At 32.9% G+C, this 20836-nt stretch overlaps 1 protein-coding gene across 1 annotated transcript in view; it reads left to right on the top strand.

The window, feature by feature from the left end:
• Positions 1–20836, top strand: part of LOC141723702 (serine/threonine-protein kinase ATM) — a 60879-nt gene that overhangs the window by 20237 nt on the left and 19806 nt on the right. The window contains exons 18-44 of the mRNA XM_074525565.1: positions 366–515; positions 608–697; positions 987–1174; positions 1694–2267; positions 2369–2440; positions 2541–2705; positions 3184–3309; positions 3490–3617; positions 3937–4090; positions 5140–5186; positions 5257–5320; positions 5471–5545; positions 5633–5752; positions 10040–10225; positions 10757–10878; positions 10963–11032; positions 11117–11244; positions 13014–13152; positions 13242–13382; positions 14021–14119; positions 17089–17135; positions 17532–17715; positions 17828–18049; positions 18870–18941; positions 19369–19438; positions 20201–20318; positions 20427–20550. Coding sequence (XP_074381666.1) covers positions 366–515; positions 608–697; positions 987–1174; positions 1694–2267; positions 2369–2440; positions 2541–2705; positions 3184–3309; positions 3490–3617; positions 3937–4090; positions 5140–5186; positions 5257–5320; positions 5471–5545; positions 5633–5752; positions 10040–10225; positions 10757–10878; positions 10963–11032; positions 11117–11244; positions 13014–13152; positions 13242–13382; positions 14021–14119; positions 17089–17135; positions 17532–17715; positions 17828–18049; positions 18870–18941; positions 19369–19438; positions 20201–20318; positions 20427–20550 — 3675 coding nt within the window. The remainder of the gene's footprint in view (positions 1–365; positions 516–607; positions 698–986; positions 1175–1693; positions 2268–2368; positions 2441–2540; positions 2706–3183; positions 3310–3489; positions 3618–3936; positions 4091–5139; positions 5187–5256; positions 5321–5470; positions 5546–5632; positions 5753–10039; positions 10226–10756; positions 10879–10962; positions 11033–11116; positions 11245–13013; positions 13153–13241; positions 13383–14020; positions 14120–17088; positions 17136–17531; positions 17716–17827; positions 18050–18869; positions 18942–19368; positions 19439–20200; positions 20319–20426; positions 20551–20836) is intronic.

The following is a 20836-nucleotide window of genomic DNA, read 5'->3' as shown; positions in this document are numbered from 1 at the left end:
ACCAAATTTAGCAAGGTAAAATTTGATATTAGTTTCTGGCAGTTTCTTATGGCACATTGGAACCAGAAGTACTAATCATTATTTGTTTTCTTAAACCTGTTAGTTGGCATGGAATGACAATACAAGCTTCAACATGTTAGCCACAGTTTAGAAAGAGGCTTGAAAAGTGATAATATTACTTTCCTTTTTTATTTCTGAATTTCATTAGTATAAGAAAATGATTTCGTAAAATCCCGTCAGAAACTACTTGTCCCGTGTCCTTTAAATTTATATGTTATCCTTTTTTATATACTATTACCTCATGCCCTTGCATGATGTTTACTATATGAGATAGTATAATTTAGAAGTTATGCTTTCATTTTTAGAACACAAAAATTTTCAATGAGAGGATGGTTTTATATTTGCCGGCCGCTATTTTCGCTCTTTGCTCTGGTTCTTCCCTACATCGTGACAGAGACTTGGCTGCACCAAACTTCTTTCTAGATGCTCTTGTAGTGGAAGATGAATTGGCGATGGTATAGACTTATTTAGACCTCCGATTGCTAAAAAGTAACTTTTTTGAATTATTATATTTTCTTTTCTGGATGCTCAACTTCAATTTTTGCAGGCAGAGGATCATGATCAGGCTATTTGCTACGAACTGTATGCCTGTGCCCCTGAAGTCCTTGCTCAAATAAATATTGGTTCTGGGTCTAAGGTTTTTTTTTTTTTCACTTCATTGCTAATAATTTTTTTGCCTTGATTCAATGGAAGAGTTTCATGTGGGCTTTTGTATAGTGAATTTGAGACTGGATACTATAACAATGTGTTATACTTCATACAATTATAGAGAGAAACTATAACAAAGTAAAATATGTATGTCCAAAAATCAGTCCCATGTCGAAATGAGACTCATTTGGTGTAGTGGAATGTAGTATTGTTACTTGTTAGGATGAGGTAGGAATGCCTTAGATTGTTAACTATCTGATGCCATTTTTCAATTTTAGGCTGGCCAATTACAACCATATCAGCATGTACGGCTTCCACGGCAGATAAGAGATCCTTTACTCTACGAAATGGAAGACTGCATTCTCGAGGCTGTACTGAATGAGAAAGTTGAAAAGTTGCTTTTATCAGATGTTCTCTTCATATCTGCTTTATTATCAAATATCATGTACAGTTCACATATGACGAGGTTTTTCCGCTTTCCATGCTTGGGCTCATTATAAAATCTTTGTATCCTTCCTGTAATATCGTTTTGAAGTTTGCTTGTGCTTTTTTCTTCCTATAACACGTGCCAGTATAGCAGAATATTATCTTAGAGGTTTTTTAAGTAGTTTTTTTCTGTTTTACTACCACTATAGACATCAAATTTCTAAAGATAATACCATTTATAGCTATCAAAACTTCTTCCGCTGCACAGTTCAATTATATGAACTCCTCTCATTTCTTTTGTCCCCTGTATATGGTAGTAGCGTTATTGCAGATTTATTAATTATCTATCTGTTCATCGGTCTGCATGTGCCTATTATATACAATGAAAGGGGTTAGATTTAAAAATAAAATTTGAGCTGGTGTATTTAGAGGTTCTTAAGTCCCAGGTTTTTAGAGATTTTTTCCGTGTTTTTTTCCCAGTTGACTAGCATATTCGATTTCATTTTGGCTTTATTTTTACACCTGTCATATGTACTAATTCTCTTTCTTTCACTTTCAGGATAAGTAATGAAGAGTCACCTTTTATTTCCAAAATTGGTCGCTACATGTCAGACTTGCTTGAATGTGCTGTTTCTAAGATCCAAGAGTATTTTAATGATATAATGCACAAATATGACTCAAAATCTGGCATCGATCGCATCAAATCCATTTTAGCTTCTTTTAGAAGTTTAACTAGTTCTCCTCTATTTAAAATATGGACAGTTCATAATGTGATTGATGTAAATCTACGTACTTCAATCAGTGAATCTTTTGAGAGGCTGCTGAAGGCTCTGGCTGAGCTGTATGAAGGATCTATATGTTGCTCAGATAATCTTCATCCTGAGATAGATTTTCTAGACTCTTCTAAATTGTATGCTCAAGATTCTTCCCAGTCAAAAAGCATTAGAAGTAAGATTGTTGACATGGATTTGGACGGGGATGATGATGGAAATGATGTTGAGGGAAGTGTGCCTGCTTCTGCTGCAAACTTAAAGTTGAACTTTGTGTCAATTATAACAAATTTTTTCGTTGTTGTACCTGTTTCTGCATGGGATGTCATGTTTAACCTCATGGAGAAGGAAACTGATCCAAGAGTATGCAGCTAGTCCGAGTCTACATGAACTTTTTGTTCTTTGTTGAAGCTCTTGTTTTGATTTTGTCTACATTTATTAATTGTTGTTTCAATTCGAAATAGGTTTTGGAAAGTCTATTAACCAATCTTTGTGAACACCCTTACTGGTCCTCCGACAGAAAGTTATTGGACTTGGTACTGCCATCTATTAAGTACTAAGTTTGTGAAATTGTTATGAAGAATGCAATTTTATTCTTGAATAATATTCCTATACTTCCTTTCGATTTTCATGTAGGTCGTATCAATGACCGGTATGATTGATATGCAAGCAGATCTGAAACTGGAGTGTCTGAATGTTGTGGTTGCTATCTCGCGGTTGCTGCAGACGCTGCTATCGTCATTGAACACAAGTGGAATAGACAGCAATGATTCTTTTAATGAAAGCCAAAGACTATCCGAGGCAGGTTTATGTATTTTTTGCCCACTGTCGTGCATCCAGCACCAGAATGATTATTTGCACCTGGAAGCAATCTATTATGTGCACATAGTGTTGAAGTTTATCTGTGCACATGTTATCATATATTTTATATTAACGTTACTGCTGCCATATGTACATTTGTGCTCACCTTTCTGATATCAGATCTCTCCCCCTTCGAATTTCATAGCCGTTGTGATTTCTTGGACACATAGGTGATAGATTTGTTGCAGAATATTGAGGGTTAGAACTTCAGGTTTCAGTGTTTCACACGCTCGCACACACACAAACACCTTTATATATTTGCTGTGAGATGACACGCTGAAGTTGATTTTTCGATTAATTACCCTCGCTGAGCTTTATATCGTTTCAATGTTTTGCCTTTTCAGTTGCAGAATTTTGTGCAGATTCTACACACACATATATTAATATATATGACGTTATGTTAAATTGCACTTTGCAGAGCTTTAGATCTCTTGGAGATCTGTTAAGAAAACTTGTGGAATATGATCTACTTGACTGGGTTGGTCGAGTTAAGCTAGTCGATTGCATATGCAGTTTTATTTCATTGAAGCCACATATTGGTCAGGTATTTTTTTAAGCATAAGGTCCTGTATTTAATATGTACAGATTTCTCAAATACAAAGAAAAACTAGATATACTTCAAAATCTGCTTAGTCTTTTGCCTTGGTTTTAATGCACTGATGCTGGATTTGTGTTCTTCTTTTGGTTATTGTGTTGCATGTTTCTGTGTTACAATTATTGTTAGACCATGGTGGAGAAGCTGCTTGTGATGCTCCAGGATCCTGATTATCGAGTTAGGTTGAACTTGGCTAGACGAATTGGTGTTCTTTTTCAAACATGGGATGGCCATGATGAGCTCTTCCGTGATATATGGTTGGATGTTCCTAACTTTATTTATTTCTTAACATGAATAAATAAATCTGTTGTATAATTTTTTTACACGACTGTTTGGTATTCTGTTGAAAACTTAAACATGAGAGATGCTTAGAGATGACCAGTGTAGGTCAGGCCGTCAGGGATGTTATAGTGTTTTTATGGGCATTTACATACCTAAAATATTGTGCATTGTTATATGGATAATAAATGGAGGGTAGGGGCGCTCGATGTCTATCTGTTAATTGTTGATACAATGACCTGGCTTTTCACTACAATGACCTGGCTTTTCACTTGAGGTTTATTTGTTGTGTTTCAGTTCGAATTTTGGGGCAAAGTTAGTATCCTCAAAGGAGAGACTTGTTACGGCAGCAGAGGTTTTAAAAGCTGGTCCTTATCCTCCTCAAAAAATGGAAACCATTATTATAACACTCATGCATTTGGCACTTCACAGTGAAAAAATGGAGTTGGAGGTATGTACTTTTTTACTGAAGTTGATATAGAGGTCATCTCTGTTATGATTGTTCATAGAAGACATCAAAAGTTAAATATGTAAGTAGTAGCTTAGGTTGAAGGTTTGGTTTTGATATGTAGCAACTGTCAAAGGCACATTATTCAAAATTCTAACAGTGAATTTTTAAGTAGTATGTGAAGCACATCCCGACCCGATGTATGCAATTGACTATGTTAGTTCTTAGCTGAAAGAAGTATATTGTGATAACATGAGATACAGTTGTTTTTCTGTAAGACAAGTAAAGATCAATTTACTTTGTAAATAAGCACTTCCCTCGTTTTAGCCAATATTTACTGCTTCTGCTGTTTTTAGCTTAAACATTTCGTATGACATTTGCTTTCACATCCTGTAGCTTTTAACCTTTCCTATTTGTTACATGTTGTCACATAACACATACTATTATGTTTAATCATTAGTTTGTTCTTTGCAACTTTAATACCTGTATGCGTTTACGAGTGTATGCATCAACAAATTTTTGGCGTTTATATTCGAAGGATCTGAATCTTGTTGGTTCAAAAATGCAAACTATTATTGGAACATCTAAATATGAGAGTAATGTGTTGGTCGGAAATCTATGATTACTGAGCATGGTGGACTTGGAAAAATATGGCACATTTTTCTCACAAAAAGTGGCGGTCACTTAAATAAGTAAAATAATGTTTGGCAACACAGTTTGGAATTGCCTATGGAAATTTTGAAGGTCTAGTTATTAGGTTATGTCATCAATAGTTAATTGATATGTTATAGATCTTGATTTTGGCCCACTGCCGTTCCAGAATACAAAAGTTTCTCTATCCCATTTAGTTCTTTCTAAATTAAATTGTTCTTTGAGTTTACATACCCCCAACACTTTTCTTCTTTGATGTAGTACGGCTTGTTATTATGTGACCTCCGAAAGACAGTCAATCTCTTACCGTTCGCACTTCTTCTTATCTATCCTGTTAACATTCAAGTTAATCATAATTTCATGCTCCTCTTTACTTTTGCTAACTCTGTTTGCAATTGTAGGCTGTGTTTATAATGTGTGCCATCGCTGCGATTGATCCTTGCCAGAGGTAAACTTGTTTGCTTTTTAACACTTTAGACTTGTATGATTATATCTGGTAATAGCTGGTTTTATTTCAGGGAACTGATTGGTGCAGTATTTGATAATCTGTCAAAAACACTGGAGTACACTACAAGATCAAAGGTAATTTTTTTTATAACTTGTGTATTGGCTACTGGATAGATCAGGAGTTATCTTTTTACAATATGTATAACGGCAAACTCTGTTATCAGTAGATCATTGAAGGATATGATATTCCATGAGACCGTCTGACAAGATTTTGCATTTGAACAGTATGTAGAAGAAGTAATCGGGCATATACTTTTCTCTTGGGTTGCTTGTGGTGTGAGCTTGGTTGCTCTAATTGAGGTAATTTGTTTTCTTCATACTCTTGTTCAGATTCTAAGTCGTGCTAATGGAGCAACGCTAATATGTTACTCATGATTGTTTGCACAGACACGAGGTCTTTTTGTCTGTAACGTGGAGCCTATTAATTTCATTCAATACTGTTGCCCATGGCTTCTTCCAGCTTTGATGGTTCATGGGGACACCCTTAACCTAAACTGGGTTGCTAAGGTGCCTTCTTGTTATTCTTTAAAAATTTAAGATATGTTAGTTTAGCATATTTAAAATGCTATTATGTTCTCATAAGTTGTAACCAATCTTGTACAATCTATTGTAGATTCTTTCCCTGATTGAGTAAAAATTCATAATTACTGAATGCCGGTTCTAATCAAGTTGGTTAGGTTTATACTTCCCAAATTACAATTTTTACTTGAACATGCAAACCCTTTGAAGTTTACTTAATTTATAGTTTATAGCTTGCATTCATGAATATATATATATGGGTCATGTTCCTCTTAGAACCATTAGCCTAAGAACTCTTAGAACCTATACATCTTAGGTAAGTTACCTAAGATTCTCCGACAGAACTCGCCTTATTTCGTAATTTTGTATTCTTTAGCTGAACTTTGTATTTTGTATTAAAATTATGAGATATTTTAACAATTGAATTCAGAGTCTATCAAAAAATTAGGGTTCTGCAGCAGTATTTGCCTGATTTGTAGTATTAATTCCGGTTCTCTAGCGGACTTCGCTCTATTGTGTAGTATTAATACGCTATTTACGTAGAGTTCATGTGTAAAACATAACATTTTGCAGCAAAATAATTTATTATGTAGTATTAATATGCTATTTACGTAGAGTTCAGGTTTAGAACTTTACCTTATTTGTATTATTGAATAGGCTCCGCAGCAGAATTGCACATGCAAAATGTCGTGTTTATGTATTATATTTTGAAAACATTTTTAAGTATACACAATGATGTATATATTTTTAGATCTTGAGAGTTTATTTAGAATTTAGGGTTCTGCAAAAGAATTCGCGGTTCTAAGGTTCTATTTTAAGGATTGCTTCTAAGTTGTGCGCGGCCTATATATGTATAGGGTCGCTCTCAACTTACAACCAATCATTAAAATAGAAACTTAGAACCATTACAATATAAGACGAAGTCTGCTGCAGAATCCTAAATTTTAAGTACACTTTCAGGATTTAAACTTATATACATGTTTTTTAAATCGTTGCGTATGCTTAAAAATGTTTTCAAAATTTAATACATAAACACGATTTTTTGCACGTGCATTTCTGCTATAGTACCCTGATTAATACTACAAATAAGGCAAAGTTCTACACCTGAGCTTTAAATAGAATATTGATATCACGGAATAATGCGAATTTTGCTACAGATTATTATGTTCTACACATGAACTCTACGTAAATAGCACATTAGTACTACACAATAAAGCGAATTCTATTGGAGATTCCTAATTAAAACTATAAAAAAGGCAAATGCTGCTGCAGAACCCTAATTTTTAAATAGACTTTCTAAATTCAATTGTTAAAATATCTCATAATTTCAAGATTAAATACAAAAGTCAGTTGAAGAGTACAAAACTACGAAATAAGGCGAGTTCCGAAAGAATCTTAGATAACTGACCTAGAAGTTATGTTCCTCTTAGAACCCGAGTTCTTAGGCTAAGGGTTCTAAGAGGAACATAAGAACTCTTAGATCTGATACATCCTAGGTAAGTTATCTAAGATTCTCTAGCAGAACTCGCCTTATTTCGTTTTTTTGTATTCTTCAGTTGTTCTCACGAGAGTCTATTCAAAATTTAGGGTTCTGTAGCAGCATTTTCCTTATTTGTAATATTAATTAGGGTTTTGCCGCAAAATTTGCCTTATGGTGTAGTATTAATGTGCTGTTTACGTAGAGTATAGGTGTTGAACATAACATTTTGTAGCAGAATTCACTTTATTTTGTAGTATTTATATGCTATTTACGTAGAGTTTATGTGTAGAACTTTGTCTAATTCGTAGTATTAATTAAGGTTATGCAGCAGAATTGCACACGCAAAATGTCATAAATTGTAATGGTTCTAAGGTTTTATTGTAAATATTAGTTTTAAGTTGAGCGCTACCCTACATATATATGGGTTAAGTCTTTGTGGCTGACTCCTTATTTGAGTAACCAAGGAATTACATTCAGGAATTACATTCTGTACAGTCTGAGTCGCTAGATCACTTTTCTACTTTGTTACTCGGACTCGGGTAGAAGTGTTGGATACGGGTCCTAGTACCGGATTGGGAAACATTTTGAAAAATATACATGTTTTTGGCCTAAATAAGTGTCCAAGTCCGATTGTCGAGTGTTTGACACATGTATTTGAAGGTAAAATGAAGAGTACAACTACCATAGCTTTTCTACATCCAACTAAATAAGTGATGCCTTTCTTCGAGTTAGTTTTTGTGCTTTTTTACGCGTCTTATATTTTTATTTTATGTTTTCCAACTTTGGTAGTTGAATTTATATGTATTCTAATTTTTTTGTTTTATGTAATTTTATATTCTGCAATTCAATTTGGGTTCCTCTGTTTGTATTTTGTAATGTTTTGCAAAAAGTATATTAGTTGCATAATAAAACAGTTATATAACATTAACCATTAACTATGTCCTGTAATAGAAATAGATTCTATAACATTAACCATGTTCAGTAAAAAAATTTGTCCAAGAGCTAACATAATTTTATTGACTGTAAAATCTTTTAACAAAGAAGAGTAGACCTTTAAGAATTAATATATATTAAATTAATAAAAATATTACAAATGATCACCCATGGTTGTCACGTCGATGAGTCGAGGCGAGTCGACGGACCTCCCGCTAGTCGACTAGTCAACTAGTCGTTGACTAGTTGATAAAAAAATAAAATATTATTATAAATAAAAAATAAAAAATACAATATATATACACACACACACAAATGTATATATATTATGTATTTTAGATTTCTAGGTTCTAAGTTCCAACTCCTTCGACAATGTTTTATTTCAGATTCTAAAGAATTAGGAATCAGACACTTCGAGAGAATGATGAAAAAGCTAGAAGAGTTAACAAATAACAACAAAGAAAAGTACTTGCAATTATCTAACAATTTAGTACAACAAGAAAAGTACTTGCAATCAAGTAAAATATGTAACAATTGATCAATAACAATTGTCTGATACAACTTGATACAACTGTGATCTGATGTGGTAGTGCAGCATGCAAAAACATTTGTGCTGAAAAAATATATAAATTGAGCAGCTCGACTAGTCGACCGAAATATCGACATTCAGCTAATCGACATGTTGAGTCGACATCCAATCACCGCTTAGCCGACTAGTCGCCACCGACATGACAACCATGTGATCACCACTTTGATAAACAAAATAAGAGATTTCATTAAAAGCAGAACTAATAAAAGATTGCTATGTGCTGTGAAATGAGACATGAAGTCGGTAGTTTATAAATCGTAACTGTTGATAAATGAAGAACATGAAATGTAAGTCATCATATGCAATATAACAAAGCTGTTGCTCAAATAGGGTGGTTCTCAATTGAGCCTAACTCTCTATATATATTTACATACAATGATGCTAGTGTTACTTTTTACTTCTGAAATTAGTTAATTATCTTTGATGTGATGATTTTGTGTCCTATTCTTTTTGGAATACGTTTCTATTACTGTCAATGATCACATTGATCAGTTAAATACTTTATATAAATAAAGTTATACTTTCTTGACATTAAAGCAGTTGTTTGATGATATCTTAATATTTAAATGTTCTTTTACCATCTTTGCACGTGGTGGTGTGTTGATAAATTAGCTTTTATGTACCACATGCTTTCGATGTAGGATATAAATCCTGTTAACTATTTTCTGTCGCTTGTCTACCTATTACACATCAAGCACATAGCTTGGTTAATACATGTTGAATCATCTAACTTGAGAGAAATTTGAATATGGGATAGTAGGTGTACACCCGATTACTTGAACTACGGCTATAGCTTCTTGATGGAACCTGATATTAGTCTCTTTATTTCTAATATTTTTTCCCGTCTCCTGCGTACTTAAAGATATATATATATATATATATATTGGCTTGCCCCTTGGTCTCTCTTTAATATCCTGCTGTCATTTTTTTTAATATTGTTGTAATTTGTTGTTTCTTAATAATTTTGAGGACAGTCACTGCATGCAAAACTTGTGGTCTTTACTTGGTTGTTTTTAAGGGTGTAAAAACAGTATGAATATTGTCAAGTTAGTTTATTTCTTCTTCTTAAATTTTAACAATCTGACTTTATGAAGGAATAATCAATGCATATATATGAATTGTTAAATAAGATTGCTAGTTTTACCAGCTGACTGGTTTGTTAATTTCGTTTTCCGCTTTTAATCTGCTTTTTTTTTTCTTTTAATTGATCACTTCTATGCAATTTCTTGATGCTTATTTTGTATTTTGGCTCTCACATTTTTAATGCTTTCAGGTAGCTCGCAAGTCGGCAGCTGATTTGATTAGAATACATTTTGTGCCGATCTTTTCAATTTGTATGGCTCTCCATTGCAGTAAGAATTCTGGACGGGAAAGTGGTGCAGCTTTGATTCAGAGTTCAATTTTGAACATTGCTGAGATGTCTGAGAAAGAAAGAGACCAACTTATAAAAAAGCAAATGGTCCGCTTATTTTTCAAATCAACATATCAATTTTTTTAAAGTTTTGCCAAGTATAACTTTAAATTTTCAATCATGGGTATTAAAATACTACCTGTACTACTTGATGGAAAGACAATATTATGATTACTTATTAATTCAAAGGCAAAATACTTTCGGATTTTTTAAATAGTCCCATATTATTTATTTTCCGAAAAAGAGCAACATTTACAGGTGGTTGTAGTATTACGTAGACTTTGTTCTTCAACAGAATAAAGATGATGTATTTTTGTTGTTCAAAGTCCGATGAAAGAAAATTATGCAGCTCCATGTGGGTTTGGTTAAAGTCATCTGAACTCTACGGGTCATGCAGTCTGTTGCTATGTTGTAAATGTGTAAAGATGTAGTATCTTCTTCTGCTATGATTTTGATTTGTTTGAATTGACAATCCTTAGGTTGTTTGTGCATTGTTGTGGCTTGTTATCATGTTTGAAATTTCATCATATATTTCCTTCTCTCTGTCACCAACGTCTTTTGCATTTTTATGTCTTTCAGGTTTCCATAGTTAGCAATATTTTATCTCTTGCGTCATGTGCATCGAATCCTGCTATTCCTTCCTTTTCCAAGGACACTGTTGTGGATGCTATAAGAACAGTTGTTGATGGATTTCTGGAGACGTGCATTATCGTTACCAATACCTTCAATTTATGCTAAATCTGTTGATGGGGGTATTTTACAGGTGTCTTCTTTCTCCATTGCAGGGAGCATTGTGCTAGGGACTTTGGTATTCTGGACAAGATTAATATATTTCGTCCAGATAGAGTTTTTATGGTAATTCTTTTTATACAGCTTCTATATGTTTACAATCATTTTCTGTAAAGTATCTTTTGATGATGTATGGAAAAAAAATTGCAGTTTGTAGTTGAACTGCATTACAAGGTCACTGCAGCTATTCATTTTAGGCATAAGAGACACCGGCTGGCAGGAATTGAGGTTCTTCTCATTGTTCTTGGGAAAAGAGCTGCAGTTTCAAGCACTTCAAGGCAAGTATACACAGAAAAGCATGTAAAGTTATTTGATTTAGATCACTTTTGGTTATGATAGGAATGACACTTCTTTTAATTCTCGGCGGTATTTATACAATGATTAAGTGTACTGTATGTAGATATTGTCCCACGAGATATATTACTACTGCTTATTTGTCTTGGTTATAAAAAGCCGCGAGGCTACAAGCTTTCTTTTCTTTCTTCGGGTGTTGTTACAGTAACCACTTCAACTTCTTCCAGATATAGCAATCTCATACTTGAAACAAAATCTCACTGAAATTCAGCTTCTCTGTGATTTTCATTCCGAGTCATGGCACATATATAGGATCTGATCTGGTCAGTTTTTATGGTCCATTAATAATGAATTTCATATGTCCGCCAAATGCTTAGCAATCTTCTCGGTGGAAAGCTAGGATTTAAATGTTAAAATTTAATGTAATTTGTAATGCACATGGAAGCACCTCTGTGTGGATGTATGCTATATTACATGGTTGTGAAAACTACGAATACAACATAGCTGAAAAACATAAATAACCCAAGATGTGGTTTCCTCTATCTTCACCAATATTCGGTAGAGTATATATCTGGCTACCTAGTGATATATTCTTACTAGCTCTTTCCCATGCCCTACATTAATTAATGTAGCTTTATGGCTTGGTCGTGGTCTTTGTTTAAAAAAAGGAAATAATACAACTTTTTTAAGAGATATAAGAAATGACAAGAGAGAGGGAAAGGATATGAGAGGAGACCTCTAAAAAGATAGGTTGGACAGTACTGAGAAGGTGCAGGTGCGGTTTCACGGAGAGAGTAAACATCCCAACAAAAAATTTCTGAATCACCTGATCATTTTTGGAATTAAATTTAGTATTAAGGTCTACAGTGTCAATTAACGATGCTGTCTTGAGATGATCACCTTCATTACATAGAGGAAATTGAGTTACTTGGTTTGTGAGTCCGAAAAGAAATAATGTAAGAATTTGATGATTACCAAGGGCAAGAAAAGGGAACTTTGTTTTAGTTAGGTTGGGGGGATATCGTGCCACATTTCACTGCCAACCTAATATTCTTCCTTTTTCCTTTATGAGACTTAAGATTGCAAATGGACCCTCCACAACTTAAGTGCTATCATTATTTTTTGTACGTGGTGTAGTTACCTCTTTTTGTATATTACCATGATTGTATTATATATATATATCACGTATCATATGGGCACTTCTATAAGTGGTATACAATTGGTTGACAATAATTTCTTTAGATGCTATTATGCTAAACATCGATGCTAAGGTTCTATTTCATATTTCAGCTGATGGTCAAATTGTGGACTTATCCTGAAGATTCATTCTATATTGTTTAAGTTTTTGTGGAGCTTGGTTCAGCTGGTGTGTTGTTTTTGTCCTGCATGTTTTTTTACGATAAGTTTCTTGTAGTTGGTGTCTTTCTTTTATTCTTGCATGTTTTGAAGATTATTATATTCTAACAAAGTCGAAAATTATTTAAAGACGTAAGCTTATTTAATCGTAGACAAGTCTAAAAACATGCCACATAGGATTACACTTGCATATTATATTGTTACTTATGAAAATGGTACTAAATTAGTTCACATCAAAGTTAGCAAATTATTTTGACATGAATAAATAAGATTTAACACATGCTGTCAAGCTATTCCTAACATGCTTTCAAGTTTCGATGTGTGTTCTCTTGGTTGTTGTGGAATTTACATGTTCACATCCTTTAGAAATCTCAGTCTGATAAGTTTAATATTGCAGTTACCTTTTTAACATGGTGGGGCAATTCATCAGTTGTCATGCTATACAAGACCAGTGTTGTAGTATTATATCTACATTGCTTCAAATCTCTAGTCCAGCTGATGAAGATATTACTAAAATGCTAGGCGAACAACTTCAGGTCTGTTAGATATCAATACCAAATTTTGTACTAGATATATAGTTTTTTCGAACCTTTACCAACTGGATTTTTGCTGGCATCTGGAACAGTTTTTGGTATCCAGGTTGGTTGAGTGTTACATTGCATCTGGTAGAAGTGATCAATTTTCTACCACCCAATCATCTCAAGTCCTGTCACTGCTCCATCAACTCACAGTGGAATCTGATCCGTCTCTGCATGACTACATAAGAGTACTTCTTTGCCTTCTCATCTCTTTGTACTTTGTACTCACCTAAGGTAGGTGAGTACGTACTTAGGAGCATTAAGCCCTACTATTAATAAGATGGTAACGTACGTATTTACACATATATATGTGTGTGTGTGTATATATATATAATTAAATACCAGTTTGTTCAACACCAATTCTATTTATTACCTAAATATAAATAAAAGACGAAAGTAAAATTATGTTATGAAAATTTTAAGCTAATGAAATGGATTGAAAATTCGAAATTATAGTAATGCATACACTCATTTATTTGATGTGTGTAAATTAATGTATTATTTTTATTACATACGGTAAGATCGGGGCAATTCAGGGTAGACACTAATCCCCATTTCCAAATTTTTTATAGAACATTCCTCGTCCCCACTTCATACCCAGTAAAATACCCAAAAAAATTCCCTCCTGGCGGGGAAGGATGCCCATCCCTTGCCACTTTCCACTTTGACAAATATGATTCTTGAAAAAAACTAAGGATCATAATAAAAAGTTGGTAAATGACTATACTATCTTAGTGTACTAAATATGCTTGTTTTAGTCTTTACTTTCTCGTTCTTTCTATTCATGGACTTATCCCTTCAGATGCTCGTGAATGCTTTGTTTCAGGAACTACAACCTTTCCCTGAAATAGATGTATTTGATAATATTAGAAGCTTCCACCAGAAGCTATCTCAAAATTATTCACCAAGAGATCACCTACTTGAGGTAAGACCATTACTTTAAAGGTTTAGATGACTAAATTATACTCCCTGCGTCCCTCCCAATTGTGATCGTTTCTAGGAGAGTGTCCGACACACATTTTAAGATGAATAGAAAGTATAGTTTTATAACTTTTTTTAAAAATTTTCTTTTTCTGAATAAAAATAGAATGTTTAAACTTTTATTCAGAAAAATAAAATTTTTAAAAAAAGTTAAAGAACTATACTTTTTCTTTAATATATTATATCTATTTATGAGTGTAAAGATCAACGAAGATAAATGCTAATTAATTAAAATAATGTATATTATGTACTCCATCTCTCCCCTCATTTCTTTAGAGGTTTCGACTGTATAACGAAATACAGAAAACGACTTCTTTTTATGTATATATATTAGTTATATAAGCTTTACGTGTACAAATCTGATTCGAAAACACTTGCACAATATAAAAATTATGCATGATTTTTGTACGGGATGAAAGACATATCAAGTTTGCATGAGCAATATGGATATTGTTTGTATGTAACGGAAAATTGTATCGAATGAAAGAAGTACATGGCCTGTTTGGCAACATGAATTTCATTTGAAATTCTGGACATGACCAAATAACCTGTTTGGGAATTGAGAAATGGCCCTTTTAATTAGAATTTGAAGTAAAAATGCCCGTTATATCACTACTGGTGAAAATGGCCTTTATTATCACACATAAACGCAAGTTTTACATGCGTTTATACAAAACTTAAAAAAGACCGTGCTTCTTGTTGGGCTTGAGGAGTTAGGCTTCTGACGAATTCTAACCAATGCTTTTTATTCATGCGTTTCTAATGCAAAGATGCATATAAAATTGGGTTAATGCCATACACGCATCTTAAAAATGCATTTTCAGATTTTTTTTAGTATCTATTTTAAAATTCAAAATTAATATAAACAAATATTTAAAATGCGTTTTCAAGTGGTAGAGGGCCATTTTTTATAATTATGATATTTTGGACCATTTTATCTTAAATTGTGATAGAAAGGGCCAATACCCTTGGGAATTTAGATTTGGATTTTATTTAAAATCCAAGACATTCAAATATTATTAGTATAAATTTTGAATTATTAGTATAAATATGAGAATTTGAAATGAAAACTAAAATCCCGTAATTTGAAATCTATTGTTTGAAATAAAATGTATGTTTCCAAACACCCTATAAAGGTTATTTACTGTCACAAAACCAATAATCCCTAATAAATATTTAAAGATTTTCGTGATATTTTTGAACTCTTGTTGAAGTGTTGGGTATATCAATTACTACGTGAATCATTTTTTAATTGTATTTGGTTCAATCCTCATATTTTCTCTAAATTAGTTGTTTTAAAATTCAAAAGATACGGATTACTAAGGATAATGTGTGACAACTATTTTTTTTGTTAATGTTCTACAATTTACAGCATTATTTACCTAACAATCTCTTGTTAGCTCCCTTTTTTTTTATGTATTTGGGTTGGGCATGGTTGTTAATAAATGGGATAAAAGCGGGTGAAATAGTTGGAACAATTAATATTTAAACAAGTTAAGTATAATAAATTAAAATGTGGAAGGAAGTAGTGGGTTTAGTTGGGTTTTTTAGTTATTAAACCGTCAATAATACTTTTGTGACATCATAAATGTAAAGAATGTAAAGAATTACTGGGACATCATATATTAAAAAATGTAAAGAATTGTGAGGGACATGTGAGGTTTTTCTAATATTTAATGATATATTAGAATTTCAGTATTAATCTGACTAGCATTTCAAATAAATGATTGATTTAGAGTTGTTCGATTAAAATCATATTAGAGTTACAATTTCAACTGTAGATCTATTTTTCTTTATAGTATTACTAAATTAGTTACTGTTTTTCGTTGTTAGAACTTAGAACTACGCAATATGTTTATCTTGACAGATGTTTTTAAAATGATTAGTATAATAGTTATAACAATGAATAATGAAATAGTAGAATTTCAATATTAATCTTATTAGAATTTTAAATGAATTTTTTAATTAATTCTGTTCTTTTAGAACCATATTAGAATTATAAATTCAACTAGAGATCTATTTTTCTTTAAAATCCTACAAAATTAGTCACCGCTTTCGTTGCTACAACTACCCAATATGTTTTATCTTGAGATGTTTTTACAAACGATTAGTATAATAGTTGTAACAATAAATAACGTAGTTTCATATTTATCCTTTTTAGTGTTATTATTAGATTTCTTGAAATAAATTGCACAGATGAAATGAAATATGATAATTTTAAAGATCTCTTAGGTAATGTTTATCTAAATTCAGTCTATCATCTGCTTCATATTTTTACGATCATTAATTGAGAGATTTTCATGTAAAAATGTTTACATTCTATAACTTAGTTGGAAGTTTTGTGGTAACATATAATATTTATTTATCCCTATATATTATATTTCTTTTTATAATTGTTCATTATAATTTTCAGAGCTTAATGCTCCTAAGTACTATTCACTTAACTTAGGTGAGATACAAAGGATTTCTAATGTGAATACCTGGGAGTGCGGTACTGTTGTTATTAGAAGTTTACCAAATAATTACAATTATGACATTAAAATACACTATTTACTTGGGTAAGTGCCTAAAGTACATACTCAGGGGCATTTTTTTTTCAAATGATAAATTACTGCACATATATATTTTCAAGAATAGAAAAGTGACTGTAAAAATCACTCTTTTGTGTAATTAGTAGTCAATCTCAATTGTTATCTGAATATGTTATTAAACATTCAATAGTCAATACATTATTATAAATATAATTTGAGATAGTTTTTGTATTTTTGGAAAATATAAAAACCCACCCATTATGAGCACAGGAATATGTTAGTTCAATTACAAATAACTAATATTTATTGAATTTGATTCATTTTCTTGCGACAGGAATGTTGTTTCATGTTATGTTTCATAAATATTTGTTTTATTTTTCAGCTCGTGAAGAGATCTTGGTACCTTCCGCCGAGATTTTTACTGTGCAGGTGCTCAACTTTTCACATTAAAAATGCAATTATATGTCCTTTTTGTAAAGAATTGTTAAGTCTTACTACTTCAGTCATTCTATAACTTTGTGCCTTGGTGCTAAGTGCCAACTTGCCCATAATTGTTTTTCAATTAGTTTATTGCTCATTCATTAGTTCTGATTCTCATAAAGTTGTTGATGTAGTTGTTTATAGAAGGTTCTTTCTTTCACTATTTGCAATTTTAGTAAAACAAGTTAGTTTAGGATTTTTTGCAGTAGTTTGTTTGTGATGATTTAATGTTCAATTTAGATTATAACTAGGGACAAAAACTAGATGGGATGTGTACGCTTGTATTTTCTGTGTGACTTATGATCTCCTTGTCTGGTTGGCTTGACCTGAAGTTTTTTTTAACAGCCTCAAAGCACTGCATAGGAAGTTATTCATGGGATTTTGCACAGAAGAGAATTCAGGGTCATATGATAAAACATATTGGCATTCTGATAACGAAATTGCACATGCAGTTTGGACTCTTGTCCGCATCTGCAGCTTAGATGATGCAAATAGTTTCGGAGATCTGGTTTCTGATTTCATTTCAAAGGTTGTATTGTGGGATTAACATTTAATAGCTTTTCTGTTTTACTTTTAGATGTTGAGTGTAAAGCGTTATTGTATGTCAACATCAAGCGTTTTTGCTATTATTGTGATTGAAGGTTGGCATTGGAGATCCACACCGTGTTGTTTTTCACCTTCCTGGGGAGTCTAGCCGTGTACATGTTTTCGGACAACTCAATTATGACACCTCTGGCGGGAAAAATTTTCAGAATGAGCCCGGCATATCTGAGGAACTTTTGAAATCTATTCTGAGACTTTTGAGAAAGTACCTGATGGACAATTCTGTTGATATTATTGATATGACATCACAGGTGTTACGGGTGAGTTTCTGTACCTAGTCATTGCTTTATATCTTACTACTGCCCTCTTAGCAAGTACTTCATGTTTTTTTCTTAAACGTACGAAGACTAAATTGCTAAAGTGGATTGGTAAGTTGTATATACTATGTTTTGATTAGATAGAAACCCAGTTTTTCCTGACATCAGAAAGAATTTAAAGTTTTATTCAGTTTTCAGCATGTGACGGCATGTGCAAGCTAATTAAATTTCCCACCTGCTATTTTTCTTAGATTATATGATCTTCAGAAAAAAAAAAATTAGTCGGTTCTGGTATATTTGATGGTCATCAGGGTAAAATGACTTCAGTGATGCTCCTTCATCTCATTGATCAGGGATAAGGTGGCATTTTCATGTGGTTCATAATGTGGTTCTTGCCCCATCAATTGGGGTGGACTGCCATATGGATTTTTTCTTCTCATGTTTGGTGCTGTTTCTCCACACTCTAACCCTTTGTTTTTACTAGAATTTTGTTGGGTGACACATATGCCTGGAAATAATGAGGTTTGAAACACTTGGCAGTCATGTATATCTACAATCGGTCTCTTATTAATGTGTAATATATCATTAAAACCAGTAATCAATTTAAAGGTGTTCCTTCAGAATACCTTTTCATGCTAGTTTTAGGGTGTCTGCATCATTGGATGACTCCTGCTAGCGTTGAAGGTCTAAGCTGTCAATGCAGTTTGTTGGTGGCAGGAGCTGAATGTTTAGCCAGTTTACTGGCAGCCCAATGTACTCATGTTTTACATAGATATTCTCTCATAAGTTATATTATATTATTTAACACATCATAATTTACCAGGGGATACTTTCAACTGAAAGAGGACAACAAGCTTTACGATCATTTGATTCCTATGAGAGATCCCTGATTGAGGTACGCAACATACTTGGTTTTACTTGTTCTGATTATCTTAGAAACTCTGCCATATCTGATGGGTCTCAGACGAGGTAATTCCTATAATTGCAATGGCTATAGTTCTTCTGAAGAAAACTGGTGCCTTATTTTCAATTCAGTCTTGGACTTTGACACTATTTACATGTGCACCTAAAATAGGGCGGGGGTTGGTTCAAATTTGGATTTTCCTTTTTCATCCGTCCTGGGACAGGGGTGGCGTTATTTGTTTGATAGAGCTATTTGTTTGTAATATTTATTGCCTGAAAAAATGATACCACATCATATGTACTTAATTTCTGTTGTATGTACTGAGGGAGCAATTGAGCTTCTCTATTTAGAACTGCATAAATGTTTTAAATCCTGTGATATGTCGTGGTTCAGATAACTAATTATGTGGCTTCTGTAGGTTCACTCCAAAGGTGTTAATTTGGAGATAGTACAAAATTCCCTTTTTGAACTAGAGAGAAAGTTTGAAGGTAGGACATTTTGTCGAGCTTGTTTTTTTGCTGGTTATGTAAACACAAGGATGACTATCTGCACGGTGTAATAAAAATTGTTTCTTTGCTGCAATGCATTAAATTTTTTTATTTTAAATCATGTGATAGAATCATAAAACTATATAGATGTTTTGATTAATAGTGCAAGGGCTTGCAGTTGTGATTATGAGATGCAATGTTATACTGGCCAGTTTTTCCAACTCTGTTTTGTCTCGATAAAAATATATAAGAAGTTTATAGGCTCTCTTTTGTACAGGTAGTTGACTCAATAGGCTATGTTTAGTTTATCACAGTAAAATAAACTAATGGCAAAATGCTCTAGCCTCTCACCTTTCTCAACCCTCTCAGTTTAACTGGGTTTGAGCTTTGACATTCTCATTTTTAAGCACTACTAGATAAGGTGGCTTTCTTTTGTTTTCCATAACGTAAATTATATTGATCATCACTTTCTAAAATTTCTAGATTTTTAAGTTTCTGACTCTCTTCACAAGAATCCTCATAGGCACTGCAATTCTACCGTATCTAAATGGTTTCACAGTTAATTTTTCCAGCCTCATGCTATCTCATCTATGTAGCGACAGCTACTCATCACTGGAGTACTGGTGCAATATACCCATTTATTATTCTATAACCGTCGGCAATTTCCACTAATTCTATTACAGGATTGAATAATTAAAGGTGTTAGTTATTGATATTGAACGGGCGGTGCATCTAATCCATTCTGCCTTACCTTTTATGCAGCTGAAGAAATTTCAGTGGAGAAGTCTGATATATGGAAAACTCATGGAAAATCTTTTGAGACATGGATATGCTCACTTGCTTATGCACTCATTGGTTATTGTGATGACATTATTCTTAGGTATTTACCTTCTTTAGGGGAAAATGCTATGTATGGCCCACAAGTTTTGGCGTTTTCTCAAGTTCTTTCGAGAAAATTGATGACACATGGTTACTGTTTCATCTGCAGATTATGCCAGGATATTGTCCTGCAGAAAGCAGAAGTTGCAGAGATACTCTTCCCAAACGTTGTGGTCAATCTAGCTGGAAGAAAAAATTTGGACTTTGACCTTTGTAAATTGATCTCTTCAAAGGTTTTTATTCTTATGATTGAGCAGTATCCTTATTCATTTCATTTTCTTTTTAATCTTGCTCCAGCTTCAATATTTCAATACATGTTCATCTAATAAGTAATGAAGGGTAATGACAACAAAGAATCAGTTACCTGCTTTTGACATTTGTCTGATAAGTAATAAAACGTAAGGCTGTTTAACTAAATACTTTGAGCTCAATTAAAACGATAACTAAATACTGAATGCAGATCTTAATTAAAACTAATATCCTTATAAATAATAGATCAGCTGTAGGCTACTTGTATAT

This window comes from Apium graveolens, chromosome 5 (genome assembly GCF_009905375.1).
Source record: "Apium graveolens cultivar Ventura chromosome 5, ASM990537v1, whole genome shotgun sequence".
NCBI classification, from domain to species: Eukaryota; Viridiplantae; Streptophyta; class Magnoliopsida; order Apiales; family Apiaceae; genus Apium; species Apium graveolens.
This window is presented reverse-complemented; position numbering and strand designations above follow the sequence as displayed.